General features: G+C 37.6%; 1 protein-coding gene across 1 annotated transcript in view; it reads right to left on the reverse strand.

Moving 5' to 3' along the window:
* Positions 1–24,164, reverse strand: part of NYAP2 (neuronal tyrosine-phosphorylated phosphoinositide-3-kinase adaptor 2) — a 183,563-nt gene that overhangs the window by 38,782 nt on the left and 120,617 nt on the right. The window contains exon 5 of the mRNA XM_075068533.1: positions 8,154–8,366. Coding sequence (XP_074924634.1) covers positions 8,154–8,366 — 213 coding nt within the window. The remainder of the gene's footprint in view (positions 1–8,153; positions 8,367–24,164) is intronic.

Raw genomic sequence — 24,164 nt, forward strand, 5'->3', positions numbered from 1 at the left:
CAATTTACTGTAATAATCCCAGGATAAATGACCAAGCTAGAAGAAATGTACTACCTAATGGCACTAGTCAGTCCACAGTTGGTTTAGAACATATTTCCCTGGGAATCAGGTCTGTCCATCTGTGGTGGAGAGAAATGTTGCTCCCTGAAAGAACTGCAGTGCCAATGTCTTCTCCAGGCATTGGTCTGCCTTCGTCTAGCTCAGAGGAATGTGTTTATTCTGCTTGTATGTTATATCCCTTTCAACAGCCCTTTATCTGTCTTGTCTATTTAAATTGTAAACAGGCAGTGACTGTCTCTTACTCTGTGTTTGTACAGTGCAGAGCACAATGGTGCTATGATTTTATTTGGGATCCCTATGCTCTGCTGTAATACAAACAATAATAATGTGTCTCCTTATATCTGCCCAAGTTTAGCTGAAGGCACACAGCTCCTCATGATGATGGCCCATCACATCTAGCCTTGATGTATATCTTCTCACATATCTTATCTGCCTATGTCTGTGTAAGAGAAATGTGTCTTCTCATGTCTGGGTAAGAACATCTTCCCCCAATGCCATTCTGTGTATGCCTGGATGACAAGAGCACACCTCTCCATAGCATTAGCCTTTAGGGATCTGCAGTGGTTGCTGGTTGGGTTGCTTCCTCCATTTCATTTTTTGAGCAGGTCATCAGGCCACCCTCCTTCCATTGCCACCACCACTTTTACCGACACAACTCCTTCTGGAGTCTCCAGGAGAGCTGGCAACCTGCACCAGTACATAATCTGATGTTTTGCCTCTCTGGATGAGGACAGTACCCTGTTTAGTTGATTAGAGCTGTTCTGAAATTATTTGTTGCTATACATCTGAAATCATTTATTTCTTCACACTGTCTGTGTGCAAGGCACCCGATTTTTCCTTCGCTAGAATATACACTAGCAACTGGAGTTTTCCTATTGATTTCCATGGGAGAAAAATCAGGGCTTATTTTTGTTTTGTTTATCTGTTAAGGACAGATGCTACACTGTCTCTATGCTAAGCAAAATCAGATTCCCATCCAGCATTATCTTGGTTAGCATTGTTGATGTCAAAAACTCCAACGCATTGTCTGCCATTGCTTCTGAATTGTTTTCTTTACTTTGAGAAAGCAGAGAAAAATGTCACAATTTCCAATTTGGATATATGTGCTGCAATGAGAGCCCATTGTTTCCTTGCCAAAGACAATCCTTTCATCTAGCATCAAAGAAATAAAATCCATCCAACTCAGATGAAATATTAGTTTCTTCTTTTATCTCCCTGGCAATATATTCAAGTGTCAGAAACTTGCAAATTCTAGTGTGGTTCTTACTAAGGGAAGTTTCCAATCAATGCCTATCTAGCTTTTTCACATCCAGAAGTTTAGGTGAATTTCCTTCTTAAGGGGCAATTCCACTGATATCACTGGGATTATTTTTACACTGAATGAATTGGGAATATTCCACAGAAATTTTTGCTTTGACTAACCTCTTCATGCTGTGGCATGGAATGCAATTTTTTTCCCTAAATGATTTGTCAGATATGGTCTGTACAGCTGACAATACCATATCCAGTGCGATGTCTTGTTTGTCCCTTGTGCACTCCTTATTCCCTATACTCAGCTAGCTAGACTTTGAGTACAATGAGCATTCTTCTTGAATAAGAAGTTCTGAATTGGGTCCCCTAACAGCCGCAGGAGGACTCTGTATATAATGATATCCAGAATCCTTTCCCCTTCAGTGAATTCAGTTTCTGAGTTGTATGTTTCAAATGACAAATTTGAACTTGCCTATAGTGCTCTGTGGCTTCATGCAGATTCTGATTCTGGGAGCAAACAGGCAGAGTTAGTTTGAAGACTCCCTGCTGCTGTCCCCAAGGGGGTCCCAAACTGTTTACCAGCAGAGCAGAGGGCTGGCTTCCAGGGAAAGCATGATGGCAAACCTGAAGTGGATATAGACCAATGTCAAGTGCTAACATAACCTTGCTGAGACCCAGGTGTGTCCCTAATGCATTAGGCAACAAAGCAGAAGTCAGTTTTGGCCATTACTGGAGGAATGTGGGCTTTGACATAGCTCATGGGGGTGGTAAGAACTTGGCGGACTCTCTGGTTCTAACAATTCTGTCCCAAAGACTGCACCCCATTCTAAATGAAAAATTCCTTTCAGAGCTCAGAGACAGTGGCCATGGGACATTGCTGCTAGCCACTCAACTGCTGACAGTTGATCCTGAGGATCTCCTGCTATGCTAGGGAAGTCCTAAGCATATGGGTAAGTGCTTTGCTGGACTGAAGCCAAATGAGATGCCTGTTGTAATCAATGGGCATCACGTGACTTGAACTCAGCAGGTCATGTTGAAAACATAGTGGGTTGTTTTCAAGATTTTGTTTATATCAAAGACAAATATTTAAAAAAGATTTAGTTGCTATATTTACTGATTAAATGTTTGTTGTGATAGTTTTCTCAGATTCAAAAGTCAGTTCTTTCACATTGTGTCATGTGAAATGAAGCACACACGAAGGGCCAGACTCATTCTCAGTGAAGTCAGCAGAAAGACTCTCATATTTCAATGGTGTTAATCAGACCCTGAGCAATGGGATCCATACACACTGACACTTGAGCTTGAGCAGGGTCCCAGGGGAACTCCACATGGACATAAGGGATCATGTTGTAGGATCAATGTCTAGAGAAGCAAATACTGATTTCCCATAAAAATACAGGGCATACATTTAAAAAAAGCACCTAAAATTAGGCACCTAAATCTACATTTATGCTATGTATAAGTGGCCTGATCTTCAAAGATGCTGAGCACCTGCATAGCGCATTGTCCGCAAGTAAGGGTGTATTTTTCACTAACATAGCAGACATCTCTGTGCTAAGGCCAGAATTTTCTGAAATAATTTAGATTTGTTTTATAACAACAAGAGGTGATTTCCTGCCTTCATCTGTTACATAACTGTTCCGCAGGATGTTTATTTCTGGGTTTGATCAGAAGAGATCTCTTTTATTTATCCCAAGGAGTCATCATTCTGACTATCCTAATCTTAATTTTTTAAAAATTATTTGGCTGTCACTTATACTAGAGATGCTTCCTATCCTGCCACAGTCTCTCCTTTGCACATGAAAATAGAAGTTGCTTATGCATTATTGCTGCCAAGAAGCACATCTTGAATTAAACAATAAGATATGACAGGATATATATCCTATGCAAAAAAATTGAACATGCACATTTTAAAACAAATTGCATCTATTATTGTTATACTGACGTAACCTCACTGGTTTCCTAATGAATATAAATAATCTGTAATATAACTGGAAATGAAACACCTCTACCCTGATATAATGCTGTTCTCAGGAGCCAAAAATCTTACCATGCTATATCAAACTTGCTTTGATCCGCCAGAGTGTGCAGCCTGCCCCCCTCTCCCCGAGTGCTGCTTTATCGCGTTATATCCAAATTCGTGTTATATCGGGTTGCATTATATTGGGGTAGAGGTGTACTGTAGAGGAAGAATTCATTTGATATTTTTCTTTCTTAAAAATATTTGACATGAGACTGCTGTCAGGAGGCATTCAATGTTGAAACTAAGAGCAGAGCATTTAAAAAGAAATGTTTGTATTCCATACATGATAAACCTCTGGAACTCAGTGTTACTAGACAGCACTGAGGGCAATATCTTAGCAGAATGCTGAAACAGGATTAGACATTTATACAGAGCTAAAAAGAACACTCACAGTTACATAGATTTTTTTTTGTAATTAGATGGGGGTATAAACCCTCACATTTCAGGGCATATACTAACCACTAACTGCTGGGGACTAGGAAGAAACATCCCATATTGGCAGGTTATTCCATAACAGTCCACTACAGGTTTCTTGCAGCTTCCTGTGAAGCAGCTGGCACTGGCCAAAGTCAGATACTGGACTAGATGGATGATTAGTCTGATATGATCTGGCAATTCCTATGTTCTGAATATGCACATATGCCATAAAACGATGAAGTCTTTATGTGTAAAAGGTCACAATCTGAAGATTTTTTCATATGCACATATTGTCTTCACAGCTTACTGGGTGCACTGTCTCCTTTGTATTCTATCCAAAAATATATTGTCTTCTATAGGGGTAGGCAGGCGCGTATACAGTGTCATGTAGGAAGGAGTAATAGAACTGCGTATTGTGAACACATATTTGTTTGCGCAAGCAAACTTTTATTTTCAACTGCATATGCATCTCCGGACCCCTGGGGGATCTTTCAGCAGGACTCTAATGGAGCACAGATCGCCAGTTTAAAGCTACCCTCACTTGAGAGAATCCCTAGGACAGCTGGCAGTGCAATGCTACTGCCTGCCATTCCCTTGGGGGTGAATCTTCCTTGGATGAATCAGGCATAGGTTGGGGCACTTTGCCTCCCGCGCTATGATAGCGGGGGTGAATCGGCCCTATATCTCTCATGCCTCCCAAGAGGCCTTTTTTTTTTTGTTTTGGTCAATGTTTCTCCTGTAGCGCTTGAGGTTAACAGTTGATTATACTTTGAAATCCTAACCACAAACTCTGATTAAGTACAGTATATTCATTCCTTTTCCCATCATCCGCAGAGTATTCAACCTGAATACTAAATGTGTTGGCTGAGCGTCTAATAGACGGTGATTATAAAACAATGCCCCTCCGCGCAACAACCAGTTCTATAAACTATTTAAAATGCAATGCAGTGCTTCTCTCTGGCAGCAGATGGCAATGCAAAGTGCTACATAGTAGGAATAAGAGAGCAACATTCCAGAAAATGCTCTTTAAAGCTCCTGGAGTTAAATTATATGTGCCTCCCATTTTGTAAACCTCCTGTGGCTCTGCCCTGAAATCGCAAGGACATGTTTTGAATGCTGGTGTGCACGAAAGATCATTGGCAGTTCTTTCCTAATGGAGCTCTCTGATAGAAACAGTATCATGCAGATAGGATGCAAATGTCCCTGCAAAATTATCTGCTAGATGAGAGAATGATCCAGTGTTGTGAAAATTGTTACTCAGGTGGAATTAGTGACCTAAGGTCATTTAAACTTTGTGTGCCCACCAAAAGGGCCCATGATCTTTTCTGGAGAGGCCTGAGCTTTGATTCCAACCTTACAAGCATCAGTGTGGATCAGGAGTAACCCACCGAAATAGTGGTGTTACTGTGTAAAACTGTTATAAACAAGATTGGACTCAGGCCCCAGAACCTAGTTAATCTGGGTCCCAGACTGCCAGCACAGTTCTAACAGGACATACAATAAATCACATTGACTTTAGAAACGTACCTGTACCTATCCAGATACATCTAAACCATATTTTTTGTTTTTCATTGCAGTGTAATTCTAGTTTGTTTGCAACAGTTGCAATCCACAAGAACAGTACACAGCACTGGGAATGAAACGCCACAATGAGGAAAAGTCAATTATTTATTGATGCAAGAGCTATGGATCCCATCCAGCGAAAAATGTACATGGCTGACCAGGGTGTGCAACTCAAAGGAATTGTAGTAAATAATACATTTGAAAAACCCACAAAGATACTCTGTGGGAGGGAAGAAAGAGGCTTAGCTCAGCCAATAAAATATTTGTATAATACTAACAATTGCACTTGCCATCTGAGTCTTTGATAGTCTTTGTAGTAAAAGCCAAGACACAGCCACAGATAGCTACTCTAATGCCTGATCAGACACCCACTGAAGTCTAGAGAGCTATGCTGATTTAGGACTGGGGCCAGTGATTGTTTTGCATGATTTAACTGTGAGATGAATGAAGTCCCTACACAGCAGCCTCTGCATCAGGGCTGGATGGAAGTGAAATATTTTGTTTATGCTTTATTCATATTGAGGGATGGACAGAGACTGGGTCCCTCTGTTTAATTTTCCCTTTTCTTTGTTCTGATCAATATTACTGCCTAGCATGACTAGTTTGGTGTGTACCTTGGGTTTGAATCTGTGCTGTCCTGGCATTCTGATCTGGTAGCATTTTGCACTGGTGTAAATGATACTATAATGTGCAGGACAAAGTCCCTTGAGTTTATCTAAAACATTCACAGGTTCTAGACCTATACAGGTAAACCTTTCTCTTACCTACTTCTAAGGTCTAATCCTGCAAATCCTTACTCACCAGACTACTGGATAGGTACATTTAAAAAAATCCCAATAAATTTTAAAAAATAGCTAAATACTTTGCCAAGTATTTACACAAGGCAACCTTTCAGAAGTGGTGTGCTGAGTCTTCATTTATTCACTCTAAATTAAGGTTTCGCATGCTGGTACTACATTTAAATGTTTTAGACGGTCTCTTTCTCTAAGTCTACAATATATAACTAAACTATTGTATGTAAAGTAAATAAGGTTTTTAAAATGTCTAAGAAGTTCATTTAAAATTAAATTAAAATGCAGAGCCCCCTAGATTCAGGCCAGGACCCAGGCAGTGTGAGTGCCATTGAAAATCAGCTCGTGTGTCATCTTCGGCACACGTGCCGTAAGTTACCTACTCCTGATTTTACACTGATGAGGGGTATGCAGGATTGGATCTATAAAGAAGACATTTTTTTCCCCACCAGAAGAAATGTTCTGCAGAATGTAGTGCAGAGTAACTACAGAAATCTATAATGGAAAAAGTGGGTAAAAGATTGCTGCAAACCTTTTGTCATTTTGGCAAAGTTTGTTACAGTTCTACACTGAGGGTATGGCTACACTGGCACTTTACAGTGCTGCAACTTTCGCGTTCAGAGATGTGAAAAAACACCCTCCTGAGCGCTGCAAGATACAGCGCTGTAAAGCCTCAGTGTAATCAGTGCGGCAGCACTGGGAGCACGGCTCCCAGCGCTGCACGCTACACCCGTAGAGGATGTGGTTTACATGCAGCACTGGGAGAGCTCTCTCCCGGCACTGGCGCTCCGACCACACTCACACTTCAAAGTGCTGCCGCAGCAGCGCTTTGAAATTTCAAGTGTAGCCATACCCTGAATTCTTGTTGTCAGAGCAACAAACAAGACTTCTCTTCTCTGGGAAGCAAGACTTCTCTTATCACACGTTGAAGTAGTGTTTTAAGTGAGAAAAGATATCATACTTCTATTGTTATGACAGTATGTAGACACCAGTGTCTGCTACCATTCACTCAAAAACATTTCTTCTGCAGAAATGGCTTATTGTTTATCAGTTTCAATATGAGACACCATCTACAGTCTTTACTTTCGTAGAAGATTGTTACTGAGATTACTGAACTATTGATGTCAATTGTTATGAAAGTGGATATTTTTGGCAAACAAACAGGCCACGAAACTTCTTTTTTAGTGATCTGTCAAATTTTTAAAAAGTAACACAGCATTGATTATTCATAGAGTTATACATGTGCCAGCTATATTCAGCTCAGATAGACAGTTTACAAAATATAGGCTGTTTTTTTAATTTCAATGGATTATATCAAGTCACTCTTTTTATATATATATATATATAGTTAATGTGATTAATAACATTGATGAATATTAATATTGACTTCTGAAATCTTTAGTGACTTTTGGACTAATTTACATGTAAGCAGAAAACAAGAGGTCCACTGTTTTAATCTGTTGTGTACATCAATATGACTGTTTTGTTTATGCTGCCGCATGTTGTACTCGTTATCTTATGTGACATTTTACTTTATTACAGTCCCTCTATGAAGTGAAATACGGGGGATTATTAGCCATAATGACCCTCAAAATTATGTGTAATTTACAATTTTTGTTCAAATATTTGAATGGTACAATTTTATTCTTGATCATTAGCTACTAAGGACCTAATCCTGCCTAAATAGAGAAAACAGCTATACAGCATATGAAGCCTGAACCTGCAAGGTGATAATGGACATATTTTTAAAGATTTTTCGGTTCCTAAAGATGCAGATAAGTGCCTAATGGGATTTTCCAAAGCATCTAGGTACCTAACTCCCATTGATTTCAATAACAGTTCGGCACAATAGATGAAATGCTGATTTCAGTGGAAGGTAGGCACCTATATGCATCTTTTGGCAACTGAATACCTTTAAAAAGCTGATGCTAAGTGCCCTCAACTTCCAATTTCTTTAACTCAGCTCCTTGCAGGATTGGGCCCTATATTAGTAATAGTATCATGATATTTCTTTCTTTGCTTTGCTTGTAAAACAAACTACCACATACCTGAGCTGCTGTTTCCTGCCAACATCGTCGGACTAACAGAGGATCTTCCCAGTCTACTGGACAAAACGGGTGGTCCTGGTGTTCCATCCCATTCCTGAGCTTTTATTGGCTCCCTGGAGGAAGTTGTCCCATGGTGACCTCCTCTTTCTTTGTTTTCCAACTTTGGTAGTGGTTCAGTACTGTGGCTTCTGATCTTCAACTCGTCTAATGGTTCTACAAAATAAACAAAGTCCACATTCCATTATCTAGTGCAGTTTAATTAAATTCATACCATGGTATTCTTTCCCAGACAGTATTCCATTTTCACTAATCATCCAGTACTGTAAATACACATAAACAACAGAGTAACACATAGCAGGATTTTAGACTTAACAGACTAGTATAAAAAGCGATCATCCTTAATTATCCCTCTGGTTGAGTGATGACCACCACAATAAGAGAGACGGGTAAAACTGGCCGTTTTTAATGCACTTGTTTTTGTTGAACTACAATATTTTATGAAAATACGTATTGTGCAAAAACGTATGTCCCAATCAAAGCTCTTTAAACTATATTTTAAAAATTAACATTTAGGAAATGACCTGAATTCTTTACAGCTGTCTTGTCCCTGCTAACTGATCCTTCTAGAACTCTCTCTCTCTCTTTCTATGCAAGTTGTTTCCTAAGGTTTATATTGTTCAGTAGATGGGCTTGTGATTCCCAGGAACATTAATGGAAGCTACACACAATCTACCGTGCCCGACTAATTTGAGTATTTCTAGTATGCCCCATAGTATAATCTATGGGCTAAATTCTGCTTATACAACTCATTGAATAATCCCTCTGACGTCAAATGAGTGGCTGCTCTATTTGCAACCACAAGAGTTGGTGCAGAGTGGAGAAGGCAGACAAATGAGAGAGCAGGTTTCCCTGTTGATGCCAGGGTTTTAGCAGCTTGGTGACTACCTATTCTGTCCAGACCCCCTTCTTGCTCTTCCCCTATCTCTTCTATGACAGGCCCATCAACAGGGTAGGGCATCGTATTACAAAACTAACTCATCTCCAATGGAATTAACAGATTGTTTCCATTTTTATGGGCTATGAATGAATTGTATCAAAAACATACACAGGGGAAGCATTTAAAAGGAACTTAAAATCACAACAGTTAATTACTATTCTGTCCACTTCTTCAAAACCTGCTGATCCATTTTTTTCTTATTTGATAAAAATTCCCTCTGGAATTTTACGCTTTAGATTTATGCTCAAAGGTATTCTTACATCATATTCCTGATTTATAAACATTCGGGATTATAATAGAAATGCTGGCCCTTCTGAACTTCAGCATCGCTGTGTGGAGCACTATAAGGTAAATACAGGTTTAACTAGCTATATAATTTGGAGGAGAAGAGAGAGAGAGATTTACACTATGCCTGCACACAATGGTACACAAAATTGTTTATTGTACCTTGAATAAAGATACCCGGTTAGATTTTATGTCCCTTAATATTTTAGTCTGTTGATAAACTTGTTTATGAGAAAAATAACATTTTCTTAGTAAAATCCCTCAAGAAAACATTAATGAGAAGACAAATTTAACATTTCTAATGACCAGGTATGCTGTACCTTATGGAATCATTAAGATACTGTATGAATTACTGTCAGTTTACAAGATTGTACTGAAAAGAGAAGGGAGTACAAGGATTTAACAATGTTTCTGAGAGAGACATTTTTTCATCCCCAAGCTTTGAGATTTTCTTAGGTCACAGTAAAAAAAAAAAAAAAGCAATAGAATATCAAAAAACAATTCCAATCTGATGATTCACATAAATATTTAGAGTAATCTCAAAAGAACCATAATCTCAAAATCTAACAACTATTTCCTGCCCTTCCTTGAACTTTTAGACTGCCTACTTTAATAGATAAATATCATAAGGGGGAAGGCCCCTGCTTTGTAACCCAAAACACTACATAGGGAGAGCACTGAAGAATAGCTTGCATCCATATTACATGACACAGGCTTTTCAGGGACTTTCAGCATGGAATGTCTGCCACCAAGCCTTGTTTATGCATTCTTAGAGAGGCAGGGTAATGCAAGGAGCTATGTAGAGAAATATAATGACACAGGGCTTTATTAACTTAACATTTACACATAATTATAGCAGAAATATATCTATAAACTGCTAATATGTGCTTCCTGGAAATGCCATGTTACTGGGAAAGGGGAAGAGGAGAACAAATATCAAAAATTCGATGGAAATATAAACCAAAGATACTGAATAAGGGTCCAGTTCTGGGAGGAGCTAACCACCTTCTTCAAAGTTCTGATTTTCCAATAAAACCAATAGAAACTGAGAGGGGAACATATAATATCATAGATTCAGAGCCTAATTAATTGGAAATGTGCACATTGAACTTATGGAAAGAACGTATGTAACTTTATCAAAACTCCATTATCTTATTGCGGCATTCAAAAGAATTAATTCACCATATCTTTCACTTGCTATTGTAGATGCTTTGATTATTTTAGTGAGAGCCTTTTATATTTGTGACTTCTTATTGATGATTGAATACAGCCACTTGAAATTTCACACACTGACAATCATCCCTTAGTTACAGAAGCACTCCAGTTACATGTGGAACACAGGGGATCAAAAACACTTCAGTTCACTTTAAAGAGCAGCATTTATACTTATTATTTGATGCAAATGATTCTTCTGAATGTCACCTCTTACTTCTATTATCAGCTGAATCAAATGGCAGCAATTTTCTGCAAACAAACTGAGCTGTGGAAATACTCAAAAGCAATTTAAAACAGATTGATTAAGCAATGAGACCCAACAGGCAATCAATTTTGCATGATGTTATAAAGTAATCTGACAAAAGAGAGAAAAGAAGTGCAATGCAATGCTCTGATCCTGCAAACTTGCTACTGTGCATAATACTAACTACCATGAACAGCCTTAGTGAAATCACTTGCTTCAATGGCACCATCTCTGGTCATAAACATTATAGATAGTAGTGTTTTCGGAGTCAGGCTCTTCCTTTAATTTGGAGAGAGAGTGTAAACTGTCATTCATTTCAGTAGAAGCTATAGGAGTTTACACCAGCTAAAATCTGGCCTGGAATGTCTTAGAGCTGAGTAGCCCTAAAGTTGATCTACATTAGTAAGTCTTTGTTGGTCAGCACTAAGGAAAAGTGTTTTATATATTTGGAATACTATAAGTAGGAAAATAGAACCATATCCTCAGTTGGTATTGATCACTGTAGCTGCTGTGGAATTGATGAAGCTATGTCAATTTACCCCAGCTGAAGATCTGGTCTCAGTTTATTTCTTAAGATTTTGTAGAAAATCAGTTTTCACTTGTCAGCCCAGATTTCATATATTTCCATTCCCCTATCCTTTCCTGGGGACCTTCAGCGCTGAGGTTATCTAAAAACTAATAAATCCTAAAAATGAAAAGCAGAGTGGATCAGACTAGAATCTCATGCAGCCCATTATAGGGACCAAAACATTGTTATTGGATGATGCTTATCAGTAACACTGACGCACTGTCAGAAAAACAATATGCTGATATTTTCCATGGCCTTCTGGAATATTTGATTTCACCTGGTTTTGTAATATGTCAAGAACAATAAAGTATATGGCAAAATTAATTTTCAGCCACCAGTCACCTCATCTTGAAGATGGTCCTACTTTATTTAAATGACAAGAGGGGATAATTTCAGCTTCAAAATTTTACTAATATATATATATACACACACATACATACTTCTAATTTAAGAACAAAGGCATTCTTATGTCATATTTTGATTTATAAACATACAGGATTATAATGGATATATATATTATTCCCTCAAATCCCATGTTTTTGTAAATTCACTATAATACCTCCTGTTGCATCTGAAGAATAACTTATTTTCGCTGGCACAGTGAAGACTTGAGAGGGGCAGAATGCTCCCCTCCCAGGCCATAGAACTTAACTGGAACTATTCTGTGGTCACTAGGACAAGCTCTACAGTTATCTGAGCTGTCTCATGCCATCTACCATTCTACACTACTCTATGCTACTGCAGATGGAACTCCATGGACCACAGCTCAGTGGCCCTTACTCTAGTTAAAAACTTGATCATTGTTTTATATAAATGCACTGATTCTGCAATGTATACTGTGTGAGCAGAAAGCTGCACACATGTGGCATCATGGCGCACCCATATTGAGATCACCTTATTATTTTGTCTAAGGCGAAACATATGTTTTTATGGGTGTTTGATGATTGTAGCTGGGACAAGCCGAGACTTAAAGGAATAGGTGTGCAATCCTGCACAAAAGCTGTGGAAGGACTTCAGTGCTCAGTGCACCCATATTGATAGTAGGTAACATACACTCTACAGAGAGCTCATCACCTATTATTTAAGAGACACAATAATGCAAACTGGATTTAAGATATACTATGCTGTTATCTCATTCAGATGGCTGGAGTTAGCAAGAGCCATAACAGCTCTGTGTTAATGAGTTCTTTGAAACACGTCTGAAGGTAAATCTTTTCACAGTCAAATGCTGAATTTTGAAAACTGAACATCATTATGGAAAGTGTCTTTATTGGTCTATAATTCTTAACCCAAAATAGTACATAAAATGTAAATGTCAAGAAACCATTTGTTGCTTTAAATATTTATGGATACCTCTTCAGTAAGAGTCTCATAAAGGAGTTCAAATGCTTGAAGCACTTTCACATATTACTTATTTCAATATTAAGAGATGTGCACTTTCCACATTTATTTCACCTAAATCCCAGGCCTTCTCATTTGATGAGAAAGATGGCAGCTAAAATCTCTTAGGCAGTGCACACTTTCTAAATAATTGACATGTGTGGTTTGAACATTATAAAAGATCTCTTAACGGGTACATTGTGTTGATGTGATTTGTGGTTCTGAAGAACTTGGCTGGCTCTAAATAACCTGAAAAACCCAGCTAATCAACCATAGTTTAGACCAAACTAATTTAACAATCGGAGCTAGGGAAAACGTTTTACCTAAAATGCTATCATTGCAACAAATACACTCTATGTGGCCAGCATGCCACAAGATGCTTAGGCACATATTAATTCTAGGTCATGATGGCGTCTTATTGTTATGCTAACTGACAAACAGCAGAATCATTTTTAAGGAGGCAAACAAGCAACAGTGTGAAGAAACTGAAAACGAGGGCTTCTCTGCTAACCTTCTCTCTGTAATCTGTAATGTATAAAGTAATAATCCATGTTTTATTCATTCTTTCGTTTGTCTGTCTTTTATAAATCTAAAATTTAAAAAAATCATTTAAAGCATAGAATTATGTTAATTTGGGGAATAATTTTTTCTACTCACAGTACCTAAAGAAACATATGTGCATAGTCTTTGCAAGATTGGGGTGTTGATACGGAAACCTGGTAAATCACTTGAAGATGGATTTTAAAAGCACTTAACATTGGCTTTACTTTCCTCCCTTTGAAGTCAAGGGGAGCTTTAGTATTGACTCCAGAGCAAGTAGAGTTAGGCCAATGACAAGCCCTTTTGAAAATCCTACCTCTAACCTTTGTGCCTCAATTTATTTATCTGTAAATTGGGGATAAAATTGCACTCATCTTTATAAAGTACTTTAAAATCTTGGAATGAATCTTCTTCATAATGTCGAAGTATTATATATACTTATTGATGCGCACTTATTTGTCTGATCTGCGCAGACCATCATGTACAAATATGTATTCAAAAACACCACAAAGAAAATAAACAGGGTATAAATACTGCAAAAGGAAAGATTCAATGCTTTAAGAAATTATATTTATAACAAATAATTATGAATATATTACACTGCCAATGAAAGCCTTTTTCTGATCTTTATTAAGCTTGTGGTTTGTCTAATCTGTCTTTATCTTGTTGCTAATTAAGCAGAAGTTTGCTTTTCATATCAATTTTTAATACTCATTTCTTATAGTTAAGTGAGAATTGGAGCAGCTCAATTCAAAGTAATTCTGACCTAGTTCCATGCAAAATCAATAGAGTGCCTGAAAAAGAGTCTCAGAAACAAGGAGACAAGACTGAAATGCATCTAAATATTAATTCAACACATGCATCCATGGAGGGAGTGTAGCTGAGCTAATAGGGAGGCACCCCCCACTGCCACCCCAGCAGCCTTTAGGTGTATGTGTGGTGCTTTTTTAAGCCAATAGATATAACTGGAGGTGGTACCACCTGTGACCCATGGACATCCCTGACTCTGCCACTGTTCAAATTCTGGCTCCGCTTCTGGAATGTGAGTTTTTACTCACATCTAAATACAGTGAATACGTACTCTGCCTACTAGCAGATGGAATAGGGAAGGGGCAGAGAGACCTTGGAAGCTTAGAACTGGAGGCATTAGGGTAATTCGAAATTAGAAATTAGGGAAGAATTAAAGCTGAAACATAAAAATAGAAAACAGAGAAGGACAATGATAGAAAATAGTCAGAAAACAGATAACATTTAAAAAACTGGTAATGGCTTTCAAAATAGAAAAATAGGGCCAGATTCTGACAGCTTGGATCCTATTGGGTAAGCACCTTATTTCATAACTACAATAGCTTCAAAGTATTGCCAGTGACTTTAGTGGGACTATTTGTGGAGTAAGATACACTTATTTCCACCAAAGTGTATTAGATCTTGCCCACAGAAATTTAAAGAAACATGGGTTACAATAAATAATAGCAGAGACAAGGTTTAAAATTTAACATAAACTAAAACTAGCAAATGTAAAGACCTAACAAGTAAGACACGCAGCAAACCTCATTAAACATTTTTCTTGTTTCTTATCTATTTTTATCATCATTTCTCTGGCTTATCTTTTTTGGACCCCATCCTGCGTGTGTTAAACTTTGCTAGCATGAGTAGTCCTACCGAAATCAAGTTGAGCACATATGTCTTTTCAGGACTGGGATGTTAGCATGTAAACATTTTGGGGCAGGTACAGTGTCTTCTTCTGTCTATAGATGATCTGGTCATCTCTTTGGCCTTAAACTGTATGACTCTTATAGTAACCTAGCATAGGAAAGTATGGACTGGTCTCTTGACATTGTAACAATATAAATAATAAGAGTTGTAAACTCAACAATGGGTAGTGCTGTTGGGGCTGAACATAATGCATATTCTACTGTGAGAAAGAACTGCTGGAAATCAATGTGAATATACTGTGGTTTATACTGTTCTGAAAATGAATGGTTGGTTGTGTGATGTTATCATAGATAAATTATTATTCTGGGGCTCAGAGAATGTTTTGCCACTTAGGAATATAAAACCACATGCTTCAGGACTTAAGCCAGATTCTAACTATTTGAGACCTAATGTGGAGGACAGATGATTCCACCACTGCCTACGGCAAGGTTTTCTTCCTCTGAAGCATCTCATAATGGCCACAATCATAGAGAGGATACTGCACCACAGGTACAATCCAGTCTAGTAATAACTGTGGTCCTACATCCTCAGAGTGGAAGATTTTTTCCATCAACTTGCTGTTTGAATGAACAATTAGTATTAATATTCACTTTGAATAAAAGAACTTGGTTAGTGTCTACACTCATTCAACTATTCCTTTTGCTCCAAACACTGTTCGTCACTGTTGGACTGATTCCTGGTAAGCAAAGGGTCCATTCCAATCAATGAAATAATAAGTCTTGAACAAACATTTTCTACTTTAATTTTAAAAAATCTCCCCTCAAAAACAGCTGAAGATGTTTTGACTGGTGGAGTGAAAAAGCAGGACATTTCAGATATCCTGGGACACTGGGACAGCACAAGAGAAAGTGGTACTGACTTGGTAAAGCTGATTTTAGGGTCACTTTAACAAAAAGATGAGTGCACAGACTTCATGGGTACACGTTTATAGCCTCACTTGCAAATGTAGTCTCTTTCAATGGAAACTAATGGAGCTGTTGAACATTTTTAGTTTAATAGTTTTTCAACAAAATAGAACTTTTTGAACTATATCAACATTTTACATGAATATTTTACTGTTGAAATTTTCCTTTTTTTGTCAAAACAACATTTTTATTTTCATTTAGTTATTAAACAAACATTTTGTTTATGCTGAAATTGAAACACACTCATGTTTCTGATCTAATTGCATGTTTTTTTTTCATTTTTTAATATTTTTTTCCTCTTTCTTTTCCCCATCCTCCCTCACTTTGCCAATGGAAAGAGAAAAGGTGAATAAATATCAAATATATGAAATAAAAATTTTAATTTTGATTTCAAATAAAATCTGAACACTTTTTAAAAATTTCATTTAGATGATCACTGAAAAAGTTTATGAAAATTTCAACTGAAACTAACATTGTTTGATTTTATTCAAAGTTTTTCCTGGAAAATAATTGCCATTTTTCTAACAGCTCTGAGTATAACATATTTATTAATGCTAATTTTTGTTTGATGGTTTAATTTTTCAACCAATGAGAGTGCCTCCTTTTCATTACTAACAGAAACATTCTATTTGTATTTTGTTCCTTATACCACAGTTCAGTGGTTGAAGCACATGACTAAGGAGTACAGAAATCTGGGATTTATTCTTGACTGTGCCACCAATTTGTGTCCTGCTCCTTCCAGTCCTAACATATGTGCTTAATTTTAGGCAATGTGTAAATGTTTGTGGGGTCATGTCCAAGTCAATTGCAGACCAAAGAATAACACCCAGATTTACTGACTCCCAGTCACAAACTGAGGCATACACCATGCTGCCTTTCTTATGTCCCTTTATCTTGGGTTAATACATTTCAGTGCTACAGTAGATTCACATTTCCAAAACAAGTTGTTTTTTTTTAAATTATGGATGTAAATCACACATCAGAATAAGGTTTACCCATGTCTGTCTGGTTCAAACAATGAGGTTTTTTTCTTTCAGCTGAGGTTAGATGATCAATAACTCTCTTATTCCCACTTAATGCATGATTAGATGTTAATTGCATATTAATTTTTGTACCGAATAATTATTACGGATGAATGAATCCACTCATTACTAAAAGCAACTTGTCTCTTTGTACAAAATTAAAGCCCGGTTGAACTCGACCCTTTCTTATTATAGTAATAACAATTATTATTATTTCTGTGTGCTCCTGTATTTCTACTTCCAGCCTCAGCTGAACCCAGGAAGTGCTGGAAATCCCGCAAGTTTTCCAGCTCAATATCCAGATCAAGGTGAGCTGGATAAACCAAATAAAATATCTCTGAACATTTGAGGTTTGCCCATCCTTGACATGTCATTGGTTGATTGAGATAAGACGTTCCTGGCAGGTTTTTTATGGAGAGATTTGGGGAGGTAAGAGGACACAATGGGCCAAAAGTTATGTGGAATGTTCCAGTTAGTCACATTGACTAATTCTCCCCATCCCCCATATTAGTATCTATAGTCTGAGTATATAAGTATGCTGAGTCAGGGAGGCTTTTTGTATGGAACAAATTTTTCACACAAGAAGTAAAGCCCTTTTACCCCATTGCCAAAATTCAGGCCTAATCCAAAACCCACTAAAGTGGGAGTCTTTCCTCTGACTTCACTGGCCTTTGGAGCAATCCTTTAATGATTGCACTCAAGGACTGAGCTTCACCCTGCTGGGACTCAGACCAGAAGTTCTAGAAAGTCAAGATACTTCAAAGCTGATGTATAAGCTTCTTAGTCAACCCAAGAAATTGTTATTCTTTTATTATGTAAATCAGTATGGAAAAGACATTTTAAGAAACATTAAGAAGGGCAATAGTAGCTACAAGTGTTGCAAGAATTTCAGAAGTTAAGGAAAGAACTTATCTCTTTCCTTTGTTCTTTTCACTGCCATACACCACCTTTTCTCTTACAATAACACAGATTCTACAGCTAACTTGTTTTACTTTAAAAAGTCCAGATAATGTATTTAATTAACCTCTATCTCTTGTCAAGAAGCAGTGACAGTGGCTCAGGAGATCTTGGGAGTAGCATTCAGATCATGAGCAAGGGTTGGAAAGGTCTTCTTTTAACGATGACCTTCTGCAGCTCTGATGTACACATTCTAATTTTGAAAATGGAAAGCAGAGTTTTGCTAGCAAAATTAATTTTTGCTTATGGTAAAATTGGGGAAATTGTTTCAGCTCGGTTGCCTTTGGAAATGCAAAAAATGATCATTCTATTTTCTATAATATACAATTGCTAATTTTTTTTTGACCTCTCTTCACTACAATTTGTTTTAAACAAGCTAATTCTGGGTGTATGCTGAATACAGACACACATATATAATAGTCCCTACAGTGGACTGTATCAGATCTGTGAAAATCTGCATTATAAACATGCTGGTCCTAAAGAACATTTTCTATTATATAGAAAATATGGAGGATCTGTACTTTGAATTTTTGGGGTCTTGAAACCACAGAAGCACTTGAGTTCTATCCCAGCTTGCAAGTATGAAACTCAAAGTAACCACAGTTTTGTGTACAGGCACAGTTGTGAAGTCCTAAAAGAAACATATTAACACTCTCAGAGGGGAAGATTCCCTGATTAGCTGATGGCTGCCAGAGGAACTGCCTGTACTGTCACATACCCAGAGGAACGTACAAAGGAAGGTCAGAGTCTGAAAGAGAGAGGCTGCATCTACACTATGAGCTAGGAGCATGATTCTCCTGCTCTAGTTCCCATACTCACACTGAGAACTAACATGAGTATAAAAAGTAGCATAGCCGTGGTAGGACAGGGAGTGACCCAAGAGGCACTGCTGAGCTGTGACAAACACAAACCCACCTCAAAATGGTGGGTATGGACTCAGCATGGCTCATCCGTGCCTCTGCCGCCACAACCCTGCTATCATGGCTACACTACTACTTACACTCATACTAGCTTGATGAGAGCTGGCATGCACATGTGTATGTAAGCGTGGTCTGAATGAGCTCTCCCTTGCCATCTAAGCATGCACTGGGGAAAAAGACTTTAGGAGCAGACCCTATTTGTATAGACACACCTACTCTGCCTAGGTCTTCAGCAGACAGACCTGCTTTGCCAAAGTGATCAGTTTTGGCTAGTTTGGGTTAAAAATGCTAGTTATTACTTCATTATTATTTTCACTGACGAATATATGGGTACCATATATTTATATCGCCTCTCCAAAGGACTCACAGATAGATTTCAACAGATTGTATTTATGCAATTTGACTGAAAGTAATGCATGTTTGGATTTCTGGAAAACAGCACAAGGTTAAATGTTTTTATTTCTATTTTTATTATTTCTAGGCGCACACCAATCTGTTGTGCATTCTGCAAGTTGATATATTTAGAAAAAGCAGTAATAAACTCTCAATTTATAATGTATTGCCAGTTTTGCTAGATGACTGTACAATTATGAATATGGGCTTTTGTAATTACAAATGTCAGATTTGTGTCTAATAGCCGGATGCACAGCTAGTGTAAGTTGACACTGCTCCATTGACTTCAACTGAGATATGCTAGATTACAACTGAGGATTTGGCCCTAGAGGTCTAATTTTCACAGACATAATTTTTTGTGGCTTAGAAAGTTCTGTGCAGATAAATGAGTGGCACTCAACACATGGAGCAAATAGTTAAACTCCAGGTCTTCAAATGAAGCAAGTGCTGATTTGCTTATCAGTGGCATCTGTTAAATACAGGGCAGAATAGGTGCCTGTAATTTAATTTATTTTTAAAAGATCTATTTCTTTAAACATGTTTAACATGGCCAAGAAAACCCATATCCTCCTTGTACATGTAATAAACAAAAAATAAAGCCTACTTCAACTTTGTGAAACCTTGGCCAAAAAATTGAAGACAGACTTTATTCAATTTCTTTTTTAACTATAGATTTTTAAGAGTTGGGGGGTTTATTCCTAAAAAGAAATGTTGATTAAGTTGATAACCAGAAATTGTACTTAGTGATCAAGCAGCTGAGGAACAAACAAATGGAATAAATAAGTTCATACACATCAGTCAGAAGCAGCAGCTGTTTAAAAAAAAATCTGAGTAATTATTTATGAAATTACATCTTCTTCAATGATTCTATATACTGTAGCAGTCCCAAGAGAATCTGATTTTTTCATGAGCCTAAATTGCTGAATTAGAAGAGGAGAAAATGTCATGGTCTCAATTAATGAAACTATTGTGCCATTTCAAAATATGTGTTTTCTATTTTAAGTCTGTGTGTAATAAGGACATTCTTTCATTTAAATAATAAACCAATAATTTTTATGCTCCTCTCAAACTCCACTGAAGGCCTCCCTTCTTGGCCCATTTCCCTGCCTGTTCTCCTCCATATTTTATTTATAAATATATAAGCAGCTGAAATACAAGCTTTCCTCTTTTTTTTCTTTCCCGTTCTGTCGTTTTGTTCTTTTTCCTTCCATTTAATTCCTTTCATGGGAGTGAATGGAGTTAGATTAGTGCAAAACGGAGGTAATTCAGTGGTAGTACTAAGAAGTATATCACCTCAGGGCCAAATTTTCAAAAGAGTCCAGCTTCCATCTAGGCCCCAGCCAGAGTTTCAAAAGTGCTCAGCACCCAGCAACTTCCACTGTGACACTGATGGCCAGATTTGGGGAAAAGTTCAGTACCCAACATACTGAAGCTGTTCTGAAAAGCTGGCTATTTGATTCTGGTGCCTAATTGGTAGCTGAAGACTTATGAAAATCTGGGTTTGATGGCAGGTGCTGTGCTCTTTCGAAAGTGTTTCCTATTCTTACCAACAGACAAAAAGGCAAAGGCATGTCTAAGGAATTGAATACAAGGGTGGGGAGAAAAGAGCAAATGAAAATAAACATAAGCATTAAGGAAAGTGAGGTAGGGAGAATTAAGTGCTCATACTCAGAGTTTAGTAATTAACCTTGCCAGTTCTGATAACTTGCTAATGTTACCTAAAAATTGGCAGCAACCCTATAATATATAGTATATTGTTACTACCAGGAATTAGAGGGAAGTGCTGCAAAGAGCAGTAACATTATTTGGTTATCCTGGGTTACTCAGTTATCTAATGCAATTGGCAAGAATTTAAGCATGACCACTGTATCCAGTTATGTTGACTGGGTCACTCAGTTTGCCCAGAGCATATGCAGTATCTGTCTTATCCATATCCTTAATGCAGACTGAATTAGAGAAATGAACAGCCTTCAGATTTTCTCCTGCTGTTTTCTGTGTACCTCTGTCTTTTCTGTCATCATGTAGATATGTAGCCAACCATGATGATAACATAGAACCAAAGTGAGACGCACACACACGACTCTAGTTAAAACTACAATACAGCTGTATCTATAATGCTCTTTTCCAACTCATTCATTTCAGCCCATTTGATTTAGCTTGGTGAAATGCTACTGAAAGCCACAATGAGGGTCAGCAATTTCTATTTGCATGTTATTTATTTCCATTTATTAATGGCCTTCTTTCCTACTGTAAATTTATAAGAGCTTCCTGTTTATATGCACGTTTTCAAGCTAAAGGGAACTTTGTTGTAGTTTATAGTAGTGACTGCTAAAAAGACTCATGTGTTTGTGAATTTCTGCACATATTGGAAGATTCTTGTATGCAATGAACAATAGCTGTAAGGCCACCCTCTCCACAAGGTCTTGCAGAGTCTGTGGCTTCTCCCCTATGGAGCACTTCACTGTACAGTTGTGACAGACAGGGAGGAAATGTGTGATATACTATTTTCAGAAGGTATGGAGGTTTAGTTAAGCATCTGAAGATTTAGATAATAAAACAAATTTTTGGATCCTTCTTGCTGTCTACTGAATTGTGGATTATAATTTCATTATAATCTTTCAAATAATATATATGGAGGGGGGCGGAGGATGGCTAACCACCTTAAACATGAACTTATTCAGATTCCAAGCTGCAGTCATCCACCCACGGAGATTTCAAATCTGCTATATGCCAAGGAATTAGTTCACAAAGTGATAGAGAGAAAGCTGAAATTTTCATGGTAGCGCTTTCCAAGGAGCTAGCATATGGATTTGGATCCCTGTCGGACAGAAGAGAATATGGAAAAAGAAAGTTTACAGAAATTAATCAGACCAAGCTAAATGTAAAATTCTCTTGTTAGATCCGTATGACAGTCTGAGCTAAGAGTGGTAAACTCCTACCATAGTCATTAGAGTCTCCATAGGTAGAAAGGGCAGGATATCAGAGTTTGTATGTCTGGTGGATTCAAGGTGAGAATTTTGCCCTAATGAATGTCGGTTTGTACTCCATTCAAATCTGCACTTGTCCAGATTGCTCACTTTCCCAAAACATGGTTAAGTTCCATTTCACAGGCCTTCTGAATTTGAAACTTTAGCCTGAAAGGGGAGTTTTTACAGACTTTCTGTTGCTATCCTACTTCTTCAGATGTATAATTGAGGTCTGTTTCAGGCACAGAGATTTGGGAACATAAATTATTTTTGACCTTAGGTTAACATAATTCCTACAGTTTTCTTATATGAGTAGATACCAACCTGATTCCGCAGCCCTTTCAGATACATTATACATGCAGGATGACTGCAGAATTCAGTCCAAGCAAATAGAAGATTAATACTGGCCAAATGTTCAAAACTAGGTGCCTACACTTAGACTTCCTGTTGAGGTATAGAAATAAAAACTATAAAATGATTTTAAAAGGTGCTGAACAACTGGAGCTCAAATTCATTTCAGTGGAATATTTGGGTGCTCAGCAGTTTTCAAATTCATCACACCTAATGAGGTTCCTAATTATAGCTTTAAAACCTTCCCTTTAGGTAGCCAAGTTTGAAAATTTTGGCCACAATGTAGCTACTAACATAAAAATCCCAATGAATGGTCAAATCCATTCCTGCTATAAGCAGACAACTCCACTGAGTTATGTTTTGCTCTTAAAATTAATGAAAACTGAGCATCCAAATCTCTTTAGAAATTTTGAAAATCCCACCCATAATTTAAAAAGTTACCCTTTAGCTAACTAAATTTATCCCGTAAGTAACTTATTTCTAAACTTTTAACTAAATTTAGGGTATCTTAAATTGCTATAAATACCTGATGGGTGTATACAGTTTAATTGTAAATATATAAATATTAGATTATATACAAATATATTTGTCATAAAATAACGAATAAAAATTATAATCCCAAATCAGAGATTTTACAGTAATTTAAACTGAAGACCTGAATAAAATGTGAAGGCTTTAGCAGTTAGATTTAAAGGTGGCCAAAGGAGCAATTCAAAGATTTCAAATATCTTTAAAAAAAAATAAAAGTACTACAGTTTTAGAAAAGATTTATATAATACACATACTATAGATTTTCCATAGTAAAATCCACCATTTAAGCAGACTTCTCTATTTCTCATACTAGTTCTGGCTCTATTTTGAAATCATTTTGAATCATATTGCTAAATATATTTTTCTTATTCCTGCCAAGATTTTAATGATTTTTAAATGTTTTTATATATATGCACACAGCTACACATGTGCACATACACACACGTGGTACTTTTGACGTTTGGGTTTTTTCAGGGATGGGGTGGATGTGTATGGTAATAAAGGGATGAACACCTTTCACTGAGAACTTTGAGAAATGCTAAGCTACACTCTTAGGGCATGTACCCATTACACTGTAAGATCAGGGTTCAAACTCAGGCTTAAGCCAACCCCCCGCCCCCCCGAGCTATACAAATTGCGCTAACCCAGGGCTCAGATGCAGGGTCCCAGGACTCCACGAGGGTGGATGGTCCAAGCCTGAGTCTTGCTGGGACCCAGGATTCAAGCCCTACTGTTTTGCAGTGTAGCTGCAGCCCCACTCAACGCATGCTCCGCGAGTCTGTCAGAAGTACCCCACAATACCTTGGGCTGACTTTCTTTGTCCTCTGTACAGGCAGCTTTGGTGGACAGTCAAGTTTTCCCACACTGCACCATGAACAAAGGGCTAGAGTGGCCACATTCTGGAAGGGCGCTAGAAAGTCCAGGATATGGATGTTTGAACTTGGGCCTGCAAAATGCAGTGTAGATGCTGGAGCCCCAGGTTTGGACCCAGTGTTCAACAATTCCTAGCCCGGGGTTACAA

Source organism: Chelonoidis abingdonii, chromosome 8 (genome assembly GCF_003597395.2).
Source record: "Chelonoidis abingdonii isolate Lonesome George chromosome 8, CheloAbing_2.0, whole genome shotgun sequence".
In the NCBI taxonomy this organism is placed as follows: Eukaryota; Metazoa; Chordata; order Testudines; family Testudinidae; genus Chelonoidis; species Chelonoidis abingdonii.